This window comes from Macadamia integrifolia, chromosome 8 (genome assembly GCF_013358625.1).
Source record: "Macadamia integrifolia cultivar HAES 741 chromosome 8, SCU_Mint_v3, whole genome shotgun sequence".
NCBI lineage: Eukaryota > Viridiplantae > Streptophyta > Magnoliopsida > Proteales > Proteaceae > Macadamia > Macadamia integrifolia.
Genome location: NC_056564.1, coordinates 8,473,664 through 8,489,652, shown reverse-complemented (window position 1 = coordinate 8,489,652; position 15,989 = coordinate 8,473,664). Strand labels below are relative to the sequence as shown.

General features: G+C 37.7%; 2 protein-coding genes across 2 annotated transcripts; one reads left to right on the top strand and one right to left on the bottom strand.

Moving 5' to 3' along the window:
• The first annotated feature begins 928 nt into the window (after window positions 1-928).
• LOC122085408 (60S ribosomal protein L19-1-like) lies at window positions 929-3,741 on the top strand. The gene is made up of 5 exons (XM_042653827.1): window positions 929-1,106; window positions 2,194-2,316; window positions 2,637-2,950; window positions 3,305-3,351; window positions 3,459-3,741. Exons 1-5 carry the CDS (start codon window positions 995-997, stop codon window positions 3,481-3,483), a joined length of 621 nt encoding a protein of 206 aa, XP_042509761.1. The 5' UTR covers window positions 929-994; the 3' UTR covers window positions 3,484-3,741.
• A 2,148-nt stretch (window positions 3,742-5,889) lies between these two features.
• Window positions 5,890-12,966, bottom strand: LOC122085407. The gene is made up of 4 exons (XM_042653826.1): window positions 12,258-12,966; window positions 12,017-12,132; window positions 7,621-7,861; window positions 5,890-7,530 (listed from the first exon to the last, which is right to left on the bottom strand). Exons 1-4 carry the CDS (start codon window positions 12,642-12,644, stop codon window positions 6,169-6,171), a joined length of 2,106 nt encoding a protein of 701 aa, XP_042509760.1. The 5' UTR covers window positions 12,645-12,966; the 3' UTR covers window positions 5,890-6,168.
• Window positions 12,967-15,989: the final 3,023 nt, after the last annotated feature.

Genomic DNA, 15,989 nt, shown 5'->3' with positions numbered 1-15,989 from the left:
GTGCCATCCCATTGGCCTGTAACATTTAATTAAAAGGAAAAAGAACTCTGCCCTCTGCATTCTCCATACCTGGCCAGGGCCCCCACTGCCCCACTTCCCCATGTGTATGGGTGTGAAGAATGCTATGTGGGCAAACCTACCGTGACAGCAGAAGGGTCTTAGGTTAGTACAGGACACACTTTGAGCCCAGCTCAAATATATGCTACAGGGGCACGTTCACAGTCTGAGCTATACTGGGTGATCAGGCAAGTTTAGATGGGTTTGGGCCTGGTAAGAAGAACAAATTCCAGCTCATTTGACTTTGAACCAATACAAATCTTTCCCATCTTATAATCAGACTTTTTAGAGGCTTATATTGCTTTCCTCTTGCTTCTTTAGTGGCTTTATACTACCAAAAGATTAGTCCAACAAAGTGGGCCAAATATACCCATAGGCCAAAGGAGGGATGTCAATAATCGTTGACTAGTCAGAGAACTGTTCAATCCAAATGGTAGACTCGTCCAGACACGATCAGGAATGGGCTTCCAGCATTAGTCAAGTGAAGCATGTCACAATTCGTAAGCCCATTCTAATTTTGGGCTATTCCATGGGCTTGATAATTTCACAACATGTTGGGATAGGCTTTAGAATTAAAACAATAAGCCCAGTGGCATTATTATATGGGTTAATCCTGATTGGGATCAGTTCGGCATCGGTATCGGTTCTGTCTGATACGGAGAGGGATTGATTCTAGGAAAATAGGTCATTTTGTTTGAGATTAAGAGTCTTAGTACCTTAACCTAAAAGAGAAGAGAGGAAAGGAAGACGATAATCGATACACCTTTCAATGATCGGACGGTGGAAAAGTTAGTTCTACATATAAAGTGGTACTTTACTGTAACACGTTATCCCCATTCCCCTAAACATAAATTGCTCTCTATTAAAATTTTATTTCTCTTTCAGATATCGCAGCGGCGCGAGGAAGAGGAAGAGGAAGAGGAAGGGGGGAGGGAAAATGGTTTCCTTGAAGCTGCAGAAGCGGCTCGCCGCGAGCGTCCTCAAGTGTGGGAGAGGGAAGGTTTGGCTTGACCCCAATGAAGGCAACGAGATCTCCATGGCCAACTCCAGTACGATCTTCTCTCTTCTATCCTTTTCTTGCTTTGATCCATTTCTCATAAATTTCCTTTTTTTTTTTCATATGATTCCGGTTACAGCAGATTTTTCATATTTACGCTTCTTTGGTGCGGTGGATTTCGTTAGATCATTTTTCCTTTTTGACTGAATTATAGTTGCATTTAGCTCTTGGAGAAGTTTTACCGTGAGTAGCTTACATTAGATGGAAATTTGATAATGTTGTTACTCTTTAGAACAGAAGATAATTTATTTCGATCTGGGCTGATGATTTTTCAGTTTTTTATTGATCCCTTTGAACGAAGAAACAGGAGGGTTTGGATTACTTATGATTTTTTTCCCCTTTCAAAAACAGTAGGATTTGGATGTTGTGGTTTTTTTTCGGGTTCACAGTTTACAAAAAGGCCCGAATTTTAGGTTGTTTAGATGATCCAGTTAGTTTTTTTGGATGAATATGTCGATGTTCAGTTGATAAAACTTATCAAAATCAAGGAAGAGAGGGTGGAAGCGAAGCGGAGGTGCTTGATATGATTTTTCTGGGAGAAAGAAGTGTAGGTAATGAGCAAATCACAATGGATTTTGGACAAAGTATTCTGTTTGTTATAAGGAATGGGAAGTTCACAGGAGAGTCGGGAGGTACTATTTCTAGGTTTTTTTTTCTCGGTTTTGGGACGGAAAGGTCTGTTGAAGGTTGAAATTCAGCATGGTTTTTTTGCTTTGTTGGAAACACTAGAACCGGTGCAGTTCAGTTGCGAACCCAAGTGTCTTCCTGCTTAAACCAGTAAAACTTGCGAGCTAACTAACATTTTCTTTTTTCCTATTCGACAAATTGTTCTGCATTGTAATCCTTAGAAATGTATCTCCTTTGTGAATTTTCATCATGCCAGCATTTTCCCCCCTTTTTATGGCTATGCAGTTGGTGTTTGCTCGTTGTTCCCGGTAATTATTTTCCCTGCAATGTTGCCGTCCTATTTCAGTTGGCTCAGTTAACAAGGTTGCTATCACAGTAAAGAACGTTGCATCCATCTCTTGAAATTGCAATTGTGTTAATGACCTTTCTGGTTGTATGACCTTGGTTTGCAGGGCAAAACATTAGAAAGTTGGTCAAGGATGGGTTCATAATAAGGAAGCCAACAAAGATCCACTCTCGATCTCGTGCACGGAGAATGAAGGAGGCTAAAAGGAAGGGACGCCATTCTGGATATGGTATGCTTGCTCTCAGCTTGGTTCACTTTGGTGAAATCTTTTTTTGGAGGATTTTTCTCTTCCATTTATGAAATTCTGCATCAGTGGTTGTCTGTTTGACCAAAGTCACCAAACCATTCAGTTTTCAGAAAGCAATAAGCCAAAACTATTCAATTTTTAAGAATCTACAGTAAAATTGGTCAGTTTGTTCCTTTGTGTTTCCAAGTTACTTTAACTTGGGTGACTTGGCAACTTGCAAATTTTGTATATGCCTACCTTTCCAGCGACTGTTTAGTCCAATGACGATGTGGATCTTAAAACTGCACTTAAAATGTTTGCAGGTAAACGTAAGGGTACCAGAGAGGCAAGGCTTCCTACCAAGATTCTCTGGATGAGGAGGATGCGGGTCTTGAGGCGCTTGTTGCGCAAATATAGAGAAGCAAAGAAAATTGACAAGCACATGTACCACGACATGTATATGAAGGTTAAAGGTAATGTCTTTAAGAACAAAAGGGTGTTGATGGAAAGTATTCACAAGTCCAAAGCTGAGAAGGCGAGAGAGAAGACTTTGTCTGACCAGTTTGAGGCAAAGAGGGCTAAGAACAAGGCTAGCAGGGAAAGGAAGCATGCTAGGAGGGAGGAGCGATTTGCCCAGGTGAGAACTCTGAACAGCCTTCTAACAAAATGGAAAAACGAACTGGAAGCCATGGAGAAGTTTCCTTTCAAGAAAATCCTGTTGAAAGGGATTTATTTCCAAGTGGAGCCAAAAGGAGAAATGTGTCCACTTGATCCAATTGCCCACTAATGCTTAGCAAATCAAATGCTATTTGCATGTTGTATTTGATTTGTCCTTGCTAAAGAGCTACCCATATAACTCGGTCAATAACAAACTGAGCTTATCCTGGACCATTGTTCAAACCCTAAATCATACCATAGCCAACTTTTAAATTCCATTAAATCTAATATTGTATTAAGCTCTAAGCTTGTGATATTGACCCATGTCAAACAGGGCCCTGTAGAGCGAGCACCAGCAGCACCAGTTCCACAACCATCTGAGTAAGAAACATTTTAAGTAAAGAAATTTATCTTTATATTGTTTTGCTTGAAGTAGGGGAGGTTAAGGAATAAAGATAATGTGATTTAATTTTGTTATTTTTTTGTAGGGGAACTAAGAAATCCAAAAAATGAGATGAATGTTCTGGGAGAGTATCCATCGACGGGTAATGAAGAAATAGCCTTTGGCTTGTTATTGGGCCTTTAAGATTTTAGGTTCTTTTTTCTTTTTCTTTCTTCCCCTTGCCATACAGAGTAAAGAAGTCACCAGGTTGTAAAACTTCTATTAGTTGTCTGTTTGGTTTTGGTTTTGACTGATGATTTTAGTATCAACAAATTTTCAAGACGACAGTTAGTTTTGTTTTGGATTCATAAATGTGATATTGCAAGCCATGATAAACTGTGCATACCATAACCTTCGATTCCAACTGCTAAAATAGTGTGCCTGCTCCTTTGGTTGGCACAACTGAGTTTTATAGTCAAGTGTTACCATTACTCTGAAGGGGCCTGAGTATTGAATGTTGAAGGATTGGCGATCCGTATGGTGTTTGTCTATGGAATATACAAATGTTGGCCATTTCCTTGACTTATGTGTGGCTTGAACCTCATCCCATGTGCTTTTAGCTTTATTTCACAGTGACGAACCGTTGGTGGAAGTTTGTGGGAGCTTCTCGGGCTTTGATTCTGAGAAGCTCTTTCCTTGATTTCATCTGGAAGTGGCTTCTCAGGATCGAAGCTGTAAAAAGTGGGTCTAATTAGAAGCTGGTACTCAATTTCTCATTTGAGTCTTCCATGACCATCTCAGCTCAAATTTGCTGAGGCATGATCATGCATTTCTCTTTTCCATGAAATCTTGGATTATCATCTGATGATGTCAAATAGATCTCCCAATTCACTTATGATGAAAACTAGAACCAGAACTTAAGAGTCTTGACATATTACTACCAAAAAATTTAATCTACATTCATCAATTGTTATTTTCAGATGGTTGCCCACCATTGTTTAGTTATATAATTTTGTTATATACATCAAGTGTTGTCTATGGCTCTATCCCCTTGTCATGTAGACCGTTTGATGTAAATAGGCTAAAAAAAAATGGTTTTTTCAATGACAAGAAAGGATATTTCTGTCGGATCCGGGCCAATCCCAAGATCGATTCTGTGAACTTAAAACCCTGGTTGGGACCTTTCTTTTTTTTCTGTTTAACTGGTTGGGACTTGGGAGTAGCTGCAACAGAGGTTACTTTACGTGTTTGAAATTTTGATAGTTGATTTTTGGGGTGCCTTGGCATCAATAATGTTAGTCTGGGCTAACGATTGATGATGAATGAAGATACTATGAAGACCTTCAACATTTTCTGAATGAAAACAGAACACAATTCAGCTATAAAGCTCTAGTAATTTTAGACTCTCGAGTTGGATCATGGTCGTTGATTTAGCATTTTGAAACATAGCAATTACCATCATAAGCTTCTAAAAGATTCTAATAAATAGATGAGTTCAAACAATGTGTTTTTAGCTTTGTAAACCTTGTGTACACCGTAAAGAAAATACACACACACACACAAACTGACAATGGTATGGTTTGATCATTGGAAGCATGTTGCTTAAATCTCAACTATGATAAAATCATCAGATGCATCCAACCAAGCAGTTAATGTTTCAATCATGTGATGAAAGGTTCAAATGAACAATTCCAATGGTCATTATCTGTTAATCTAATGAAGCTTAGTGCATGCCCGGACAACTAAATGAAGAAAAAGTTCTGGCCAGTTGACAATGCCTTCTGTCCATTTGAAAGCCAAAGAGCAAGCGGTCAACAATTTCATTGCCTTTCTTTTCCAGACCAGAACCCCCTTGCCCAACAATCTTTCCAATTGTTTTCAAGGGCGGTTTCTTCGTTTTTTACCCAGAAGGCAAGAGAAAGGAGGGCATTTTTTTTTTTTTTTTACTGTGTAAGAAAACCCTTCCTTCTCTTGCTTTCTAGGGGAGGTATTTATAGGAAAGTAAGCTAAGCCGTAAGGGGCTACTACTTCCAACTTTCCTCACTCAAAATAGTGAACTATCTCTTGAAAGATGGGAGTGAAAAGTGTCTCCTCCGACTTCTTTAGCCACTTCTTGCATATGTGGTATTCAGAAGAGCTTGCTTTAGGGGAAAGGTGTTGATAAAGAATCGGAAGGGGCTGATAAACTGAGGCAGGCGGAAAGTGGATGGGGGGTGCTCCTTAGAATAATTCCGATGTTCACAACTGTTAATCTGATGAAGCTTACTGGTTTACAAGACTGAGTTCGTGGACTTTTAAGGCCATTACAGTTCTATTAATCAAAGCTGGCATCTCTCCTTCCAGAACTAGTTCAGCACAACATATATGGCATTTGAGTCTTCCATAGTTCCATCCACCAAAAATGTTGATAGGAGCTCGCGTAAATTCCATCTAGATTTGGCACCTTGTCTTTATCATTTTTCTCGACAACACCATGGATATGATCAACAGAAATAACGGTAATTAATTTACCATTTATGTCTTGTGAGACGCTAGACTCAAAGGTGTAACCATCCTTACCAAAAGAAAAAAAGAAAGGTGTAACCATACAATGTGAAGTCATACAACAATGAACCACCATGCCCATTGAAAGTACTTGGTACAGACATGAATGACTAGATTTTCAATGAAATGAACTTCACAAGGTCTGAATTACATCAACTGATCAACGTACATATTTACAACTTCTCCTAGGGTATACAATGCCATAGGGGCACGATCTAGTCCTCCATCAAAAGAAAACAAAACCAAAAAAACATGCAAAAATATCGACCTCCTTAACTTTCCAGCGAGTCTCTGGTCCCTCCTGTGTCATCCGAACAGCAAGACTTATCATGGCCTTCCACACCCTGCGATGGATTCCCCAAATCATCATCCCTGAACTGTATCTTTTGCCAGGCCGGTATTCCCACAGCCCCAACGCTGCTTTGGATAGCACCAACATCTCTCATTCCACTATAAAGCCCCCTGCTTCCTGTCACAAGGTTACCATGTTTTTCGTCAGTACTGTTTAAAACAACAGGCAGCACACCCATGAGCTGTGAATTTGTCTGAGATGAACTTATGAGCAGCCGCAGGGTTTCCCTCGCACCCTTCTCTACAATGGACTCCGTTTCTGGGATCAAGGGGCTCATGAAATTCGGGTGCAAAGATGGTATATTCGTTGAAATAGTAGGCCCTGCACTGACCAAGTAGCCTTGACCTGATGAGCAAACATCGATCACTGGAATGTGCACAATAGGGTCACACATTAAGGGGGTGAAAGTAGGAATCTGTTGTGAGCTCACTGCAGAGATTATTGAAGAAACAGGAAGGGGAAAGCGAAACATTGGGTCAGGCAGGAGACCAGGGAAATCCAATGATTTAACATCAGTGACATCAATAGAACTCTCTGGGGGAAACAGAGGGATTGGGGAACTCGTGTCCGATGACAAAAAAGACAAAGTCGGCAGAGACAGAGAATCCCTCAATGGGATTGGCAGTTGTGGAGGTGTTGCAGAGCATTCCAGGGTTGATGTGCTGGGTGGGCACCAGCAGTAGTAGGGGGAGTACTTTGGACCACTAATGGCAGGAATTTGGGATGAAAATGGACCGACTGAGGGTAAAGAATCAGATCCCCCAAGAGATCGCAAAAAGCCTAATGGCAATAGGGGTTGGGATCTGCTGGCATCCGGAATGTTGTCCCTTTCAGTGCGGGTCGCAGTACATTCTTGTGCAGCAAATGTAGAAGCAACAGGAAGGTTCTCAACTGAAAGATGACCATCTCCTAGCCGTACGATATTTTCCCTAGAAATGCTTATAGCAAGGGACAAGTTCCTTGGCAACCCATCCTTAAAAGAATTAGATCTTGGGCTGAGACTGCTTTGATAGAGGGCATGAGCCTTTTCTGTTCGACTGCGGTTGAATCGTGCACAGTATGGCATCGTAGATGCAGGTAAAAGTTGGATGCTCTGATCCAACTCAGGAGGGTTGGATACCGTAACCACCGAAGATGGTGAGACATTTGAATCTGCTTGGGTATTGCTCACAGTTGATCCAATCAGATAAGCCTGGAGATGAGTTGCAAAGCAGTCAAGTCGTGACTCACTGACTCCAGTTAACTGAGCAAGAGAAGGCTTCCTCCTAATGATATCCTTCATCTATTGCATAGAAAATGAAAATCAGGTCCCACTGTATCAAAATTCTACACACACACATCTGAAACTTGACCATTAAAGTACTAATCATACCTTTTCTAGCAGCTCCATACCAAGAATCTTTGATTTCTCTGAACACCAGAAGTATGAAACTTTCCCATCCGGTAGCTTTATTAGGAACGAGCGACCAGAATTGTCCTCTGGGATTTCTTCTATTGCCACTGAACTTTCAGAATTGCCAGTCAATGTAGCTACTTTCTCTGTGAAGCCATCATCCCCAGCAAATGAAATGCGCAAATCAGATGTTGGCAGAAGGGTTAGATAGAGATTTCCCCTGTGTGAAGGTAACAAGGGAACATAAGAGTTTAAAAAATTATTAATGACTGAATGCAACATAAAAAATAACAGTGAATACAACTAAAAACATTAGACAAGTAGCAAAGGAGGTTTTATTATGTCAACAAACAGATGCATGTAGTTGTTTAGGACTTCTAAGTTGAACAAACAGCCATGTCTTACACAGGTTAACATCCTAATAGATGGATAAGGTCAAATCCGTAGAGTCTGGTAAGTATCTAGGGCCATATTTCAGTTCGAAAATACAAGTTTCAACATCATTAGTGATTATTGAATCGGGCGAGAAAATAGGAATTAACATTATTAGAGATTATTGAATTATGCTGGACAATTACGTGCAACTGTTAGGTCATTTGATCAAATTGTTATACTCGTATACCTCTCAACACTGCTAACGCAATTTTATAAGGTTATTCATCACACTCAACTCAAACCATTAGAAGCTCCAAAAGTTGGCAATAACAGTTGCACGGACCACTACAGACCTGGTTTCTGAAATGAATTTCATCTAGTCTATCATTAAGCAGCAGGCCAGTACAATGTTTTGGGGAAGGAATGGAGAAAGGACCCCTCCTTGGACATCGCATCTTGGGCCTGAATAGGAACTACAATTAAGCCCAATCTCAAATATCCTGTCAAGCAGCAAAGCTAACGCTCACACTCAACCAGTTCCATTTAAAACTGGTATGTCTATTGGTTAGTAACACCAATATTTGTTGTATGACAAGGCAAGCAGTTAAATACATACTGCAGGAGAGAAATGTTACAACATATATATACCTAGATAACATAAATATTTGGGATTTATACAGGAGCAAAAAAATAATAATTGAAAATTTGTTGAATAGATGGAGCCTATGACATTGTCAAACATGACCCAAACATATTTGATGAAAGAATACCTTTGTTAGTCATTGTAACATGGCCAGCTAGGATAACTAATTCGAGAATATTATAACAATAAATCAAATCCCAATGCCTATTTAACTAATACTACCAATGGAGCTCCTTGACCTAATTGTAACACATAACTACTTGCATAAATGTGATTGCAACCACATTTAAGTGCTTTACCCGTGAATTTTTTCTTATTAGCAATAAAATAGTTGTACAGATGAAGCATGATTTGGGTAATGTGGGCATGTAATCATCAGTCATGAATTTATAAATGAGGCACAATGTGATTGGTTTCAAACAAGTATAAACTGAATCAATGAATACAATCTTAGTTCTATATAGCCAGGTTGACAGGTTCAAATCCAATTCTCTATATATGTTGATGAAGAATCTCACTGGAGTGTTATTTCTCAACTCCACTTAGTTGGAGTTGTGGAAAACAGGATCTCAAAGCCATTTTACCATTTCAACTTTGAGTTGATCGGAAACAACCGAGCACATGTTTGTGAATATTATTTTCTTCATGATCCTTTGAGAGAGTATGGTCTTGAATAGCTATCTTCTCTAATTTTTTTTTTTTTTTTTTTTTGCCGTATGTTTCAGGAGACATTGACACCTATTCAAGTACTATTAAGTATTCCTAAACCATCGCCATCGCCATACACCAGTGCTAACACCTACACATTTCTTAATCAAGTCATATAGAAATAAATAAATTCAATCAAACCAAATAAGACTTTTACAAAATGAATTCCCTGCAAATATGAAACAGCAATTTAGACCTAGAAACAATATAACATTGCAATGACGGAGAAGACAAGAAGATAACACCAATAACAAAACCTTAAAATCCACATTCACATTCGTAACAAAGAAGGTTAAACCAAAGAACACAGCTGTGGTCAATAGCAAAGAGAAGAACAAATAAAAGCATGGTTCTATAGCTTGTCTACGAGTACAAAATCCAGCCCAAAATACAATCAGTTCAACTCCATCTCTCGCATAAGAAACACCATCCGGAGATGATAAGGGAACTACACAATATAGGGACATGAAACTACCTTCACTTCCTCTTAATTCAGAGATCATAATAGAACATCACAAACGCCCACTTTACCTACAAATAAAAAGATATATTTATTTGGAAGGATGAACACTGCCACCATTAATAATCTGAAACAAAAAAATCCTGCAACTTCTGCAATCACCAACAAATACAGGGCATATTTTCCAGCCAGTTTATATCCGATAGTGAACTAAAAAATACAAGTTGACAATGCTTTAATCAAATAAGTTGCCTTCATCAATAAAATATGTCTTCTAGCAAGATATCATATAGAATGTTCAACTAAACAAATTAAACAATAGGTGAAAAACAAAAAGCACAATGCTAAAGAAGCATTTATGACCAGTTGATAAAGAATACTTAGTTTTCCAAATCTAAAAAATTCCAAGATCAGGAAAAATGGTTGCTGCACCGTTTGATCGAGTAACTAAATCAATTTATACTTAATAGTAAGACCAACCTTAATGATGCTACCTCTTGTTCATTATGCACCTCTTAGCCAAATCACATTCTTATTCAAGATGGAGTGGTTTCAGGACAGGCAAAACAGAACCCAGCACGCAAAACACGTCAAGAGAATGTCAAGCTGTACAAAGTCATGAAAAATGTAAAGGGCACTATAACACAAGCCATCTCAAATGAAGGTCTGGAATAAAGAAATGGCCAATGTCCTTGATAAAGGGAGAAACCACAAAATAACTGCAGTAACCACTATCAGAAACGTCAGGTTTTTATCTCCAATATTCAAGACGATATCATGGAACTTGTAAGGTCGCGGCCACCTTCAAGATAACTGAATAGTTTATGCTGGCTATGTTAACTATCACACAGTATTCATACACTAAGAAACTATGAAATCCAAACTCATTACATATACCACATTACCACTATTTCCCCCAACACCTAATACCCATTGTAGAAAGTGGAAAAATAATTGGGTAAATAATAGAACAATGACGCATTTGCAACTAGACAAATATCATGCAAACCTAAGAGGCAGGCACAAACTAGGTGAAAATAAGGCAACTCAGATCAATAAAAAAAACCCGAATGCCATCAGATGCAATGCAACACATAATATAAATGTGTAAGCCCATTGCATATCCTAGGCTTCACATCCCAATGACTTATAAGGTACCATGGCGCAATATAACATTTATATAATTAATCAGTCACAGTTAGCAAAGAAGCAAAAAAGCTAGTATTAGCAGCTTTACACATGGAATGATGCAGGAAAATTTTCTAATCAACATGTTGGAGGAAAGTATGAAAATATACTGACTGCACTCATAAAAGCATCTCCATAAGAGTCTAAGATAAAATGCAGCTAGTAAGAAAACCACTATAAATTGGGACATATGGCTAACTGACCTTGATGGAGAGAATACTTGACCAATCATCCATCACAAACAACTGAATAAAACAAAAAGAACTCAACCAGAACTCCTTGCCTATATTATAAATAAATTCAGAATGTTTTCTCTTGCAATCTTGAAGCAACAACCACAAATATTTTTTTGGTTCTAAAAATCAGAAAACACAGGATTCAACAAACTCCCCGACAACACCCCCCCCCCAAAAAAAAAGAATATGGTAATTGAAAATAATTAATTTTTTATGCCAGTACCAAATTCATGCCCATACGTTAGATAAAAAGCCCTGATTAATAAAAACCATAGCAGACCACTGAAAAATTAAAATTAACTCCACAAGAATAAAGCATAATATGTATTGTAAGACGAGGAACCAAGATTGTTATAAATATGTTATATTAACACCAAAGCAGTTAAACAAATGAAAGTATAGTAGAAGTCTTACGTTGTGATTGGACATGTCAACTACATAGGAAGAGCAAATCATTTGCCAAGTGCTCTAAGTAAAACGTATGAGTATAATTAAAAATTTATTAAAAATCAAAATAAAAGAAAGATAGAAAGAAAGGACGGACTGAAGAAAGTACAAAATAAGGAAACATTTTTGCGCAGAGACATGGCATAAAAACTACTTCAATAACACAAAATACAGAACAGACAAATGCAGACACGACATTTCTTCTGAAAATATAATCACCATCCAGTGCGCTCAGAACAAATCGAACATGAATATACCATAATTTGAGTAGCATATCTGAATTGCGGTAGTAACCGAGTTAAAAAAGACAGCAATCACCTTATAGTAGTTGGACACAGAAGTGTTCCTTGCCTGACGACCTTCCCTACACGGATGGTAACGAGAGGAATGCACAAACAACTCGCCAGCATACCAACTTCTGGTGCCTCAAAATGCTGTCATAAATTAAGAATCAACATATCAATAATAAGGGAGCCAAAAAGAAAATTACACAGAGATCTCTTACTTTATCTCCGCAGAATTGAGGACGCGATGGTTCAGCAAATACACTGTAACAAACCTGATTGATATGAGCCAGCAAGCTATCATCCGTAACACCAGTCGAGACATTGAGCTTCATCAACGGCTTCAACCTTTCATCGGCACGGCAGCCTCCCATAACCTGTACATCCAAGGCCTGAAGCCACTGTAGGATGCCGTTTTCTCGATCGGTTCTCCTCAGCAACAGATCTTCGTCACCTCCATCTCTGAAGATACCCCTAAGCATATCAGAAAGATGACGCTCATCTCCGGAGCTTGTGCTACTCTCCATCGACGAACCAACACAAGAAGATTCGATTTCCATAGACGAAACACCAACGGCAGATTCCTCAGAAACATTATCCGTAGTATCCGATCCCTCGATTTTGTCCTCATCAATTAAACCTTCTTTCTTCGAGTATGCCATTGCAAACTTAGAGAATTAAATACAATCAATCAATTAGTCTTAACTCTGAAATCCTAAATCTGTTTGTTCGCCAACAACGGATCCGCTCGACAAAACCTTTAAACTTCCTGATATCAGACCAGAGAGATTAAAAGGAATTCTAAATTCCTCGGCTGAAACGAACCCTAAGATAAATCAATCGAAAGAACCACAAGAATCGAAAATCGAATCGATTCCTCAAAGCGCCAAGCGAAAGGTCGAAGGGGAACGAAGGTTGGTCCCAATAAAATCGTCGCTGCAAATGAAACACAAGGATAACAAGAGTTCGGACGAGATATTTTAATTAAGGGGTAGAGAGGTTCTCCGGACTTAAAAGGAGCTATAAAATTCGCTTATAGGGAAGTTTAGATCCAGCTGTAGTGGCATATGTCCCACCGTCGCTCTCGCCTGGAACCGACAGACTTTCCAACATGGTGACCACGTCATCGCAATACTTACCACGCCAGCGCTGATGCACACGAAATCGTTTAATCAAGAACACTCAACCGTTGGATCTGAACAATAATTGTAGACTTGCTTTACAGTATTTTATTGTTACCCGAAGCATACGCCTCTTTTTTTTTTTTTTTTTTTTTTTTTTTTTTTTTTTTTTTTTTTTGAATAAATAGGAACGGATAAAATACAGTCATAAATGGCTTATATATAGCTGCCCCTACTTTTTTTTTTTTTATCAACGTCTTTAACTCCACCAATATAAGAGGGTCCACCCAAATATTTGATTTGTTGTGAAAGGAGGAAATAATATTAGTACACCCATCCTTTTTGGGTAGGAATTAGCACACACATTCAATATTTTTTTCTTTCCAACCTTTTTCATTTAGAACTTCTATTTTACATAATAGGCAAAAAAGATTCCTTCAGCTATAAAGTTTGGTTCAATCACTTAGCTAGATCATTATTATTCCTTTTCCTATTGCACAAAATTGATAAACATTACTTATTGTTCCCAAATTTTCTCTTCACACCACCCAACCCTTGGTGAAGAAATTCTCCTTTCTCCGTTAGACTGTGGGTGTGAGAACTAAGGCCTTAACCATGTATATAAGTTCTATAAAAAAAAAAAAAAAAAAAAAAACAATATATATAAGGCCATCCATATAACTAGCTTAGGGGCAATACAATATGTGAAGGCATTCTTTTTTTTAACTCTTCTATCTGAAATCCCTTAGAAGGGGTATTAAATATTGTATGCTTATATTTTTTTAATCAATAATATTACACTTGTCAATCAAAAGTAAATAAAAATCATGGCCTAAATTGACATACAATTTGATTTATTCGTATCAAAATCTAATGATACCAGCCATGCTAATAACACAAATCATGCAATCTAATAAAAAATTAATTGGCTTGCACTGGGCTAACAACGTTAGAGACATTCTTTCATTAATTTTTTTTTTCTTTCAGGCTGCGTTTGGTTGCAAGGGAAATGGAAATGGAAATGGAAAGGGAAGTGAAGGAATTTTTTTTTTCCTTTTCAGTCGTTTGGTTGCAAGAGAAGTAAAGTAAAATTCATTTCCCAAAATTGTTTAGGTTAGATGTAAAATAGATGTAAAATTTTAAAAAATTAAAGATGCTATATATATTTATTAGAAGAGGCAAAAAAAATTTAAAAGGTCTAACAGCCTCAAAGCCACCCTAATTTATGAATTTGAAATGAAATTTCAATGAATACGATACATTGGATGTATGATTTCATATGATATACAAGTTTTTTTCTCCTTAATTCACTTGGTGCTAGACTTGAGCATCCAACACCTCCTGTTAATTATCATTATAAATAGCTTGTACTCAATTCTTTGTTCAATAGTGACTCACTCCCTTTAAGCAAATTCAAATTTTTTAAGGTAAATAAGATTGATAGTGGGCATTTCCTTTTAGACAACAAATAATCACATTTAAAGTTTACAGATCAGTAAAGCAAGATTAACACCCTTTTCTTCCTCTCAGCACAGCCTTTTGTTCACTGTAAATTCTTCTAATCAGTATTCTATAACCAAAAATATCATCTGGAAGTCTCATATTACTGATAGAAAAAAAATATATATATTCAATTGAGACTTCCCACTACATTAACCTTGAGGATTAAATAAAGCCTGAATACTAGAAGAACATTAACAGATTTCAATCTAGGAAGCTAGAAACTAAAAGCCATATCAAGAAAGGAAATAAAAATGATTAATTATAAGAGAACATATAACCTAAAATTGACACTAAACATAGGATTTTGCAAAAGAAAAAGTTGACATCTTGACTTGCTTTCTTCAAAGCATTAGATGGCATAACAGATTTTCTTCCTTTCATTTATTTATGGGAAAAAATCACATCGCCTCTCATTGCCAGATAGCAGATTGCAATACAATCCAAAATTTTGGCAAAACATATTTTCTTCCTTTAAATCTGGGCCTTATCGGAACCCATACAATAACCTGAGATGAAATTAATTCTTTCACGGAGCAGCGAACGTGGGATGGATGTTTAAACTAACAAAAACCAAATAAATCTCTATGAAACATTTCATCAAACACTTGATGAGTATGACCAATACTCACATACCAATGTGTTGCAAAAATACACAACTTAGTTACAAAATGAAGAAGAGAATGAACATAAGTGAAGAAGAAATCAAACCAGAGGATTAGAGATTTTAAATTCTTCTCCTGAGGAAGAGAGCCAACAACTTGTTGAGAAGGAAAACCACGAACTGAATGAGAGTAGCGTGAGAGAGAAATCGTCTCACCATGCTCGAGCAAGATGAGAGTCGCGTGAGAGAGAGAGAGAGAGAGAGAGAGAGAGAGAGAGATCACCTTACCCTGCGAGCAGGGTGAGAGTCATGAGCGGAGTGAGACTTGGGAGTCCCGAGAGTGATAGAGAGATCATGAAAATAGGGTTCTCTTTTTTCTTCCTATTTTGGTGGGGAAATAAAATGGAAAGTTTTAGTGTATGAGTGAATTTTTTTTACATGTAAAATACATTTCCCTTGCAATCAAACATCTTAATTTATTTTTCTTGAAAAAAAAATTCCACTTTACATAAAAAATTAGCATTCCCCTTGCAACCAAACCAAGCCTTAGATATAATATATGACTGTCAATAAGTGCTAGTCCGTATGGTATGTTCAGTCTTTTCCCTTATAAAGATATGGACAAGGGAATGTTGTTCATCCACACTCTCTACATACAAATACAATTTAGCATGAAAATACCCAATGCATTGGGCAGATTGATATTTTCACACCCAATTGTGTTTGTGCATGGGAAACACTAAATGGATAACATTCTTTCTCCTTAAAAATATATAAAAGCC

Excerpts from the sequence above, each read along its gene's own strand:
- LOC122085408 (XM_042653827.1), top strand. The coding sequence starts at position 995 with ATGGTTTCCTTGAAGCTGCAGAAGCGGCTCGCCGCGAGCGTCCTCAAG. Across the intron at positions 2,317-2,636 it reads GGGACGCCATTCTGGATATG|GTAAACGTAAGGGTACCAGA; the intron begins GTATGCTTGCTC and ends AAATGTTTGCAG. Across the intron at positions 3,352-3,458 it reads CCAGTTCCACAACCATCTGA|GGGAACTAAGAAATCCAAAA; the intron begins GTAAGAAACATT and ends ATTTTTTTGTAG.
- LOC122085407 (XM_042653826.1), bottom strand. The coding sequence starts at position 12,644 with ATGGCATACTCGAAGAAAGAAGGTTTAATTGATGAGGACAAAATCGAG. Across the intron at positions 7,862-12,016 it reads CTGTGTCCAACTACTATAAG|GGGAAATCTCTATCTAACCC; the intron begins GTGATTGCTGTC and ends ACCTTCACACAG. Across the intron at positions 7,531-7,620 it reads GTATGGAGCTGCTAGAAAAG|ATGAAGGATATCATTAGGAG; the intron begins GTATGATTAGTA and ends TCTATGCAATAG.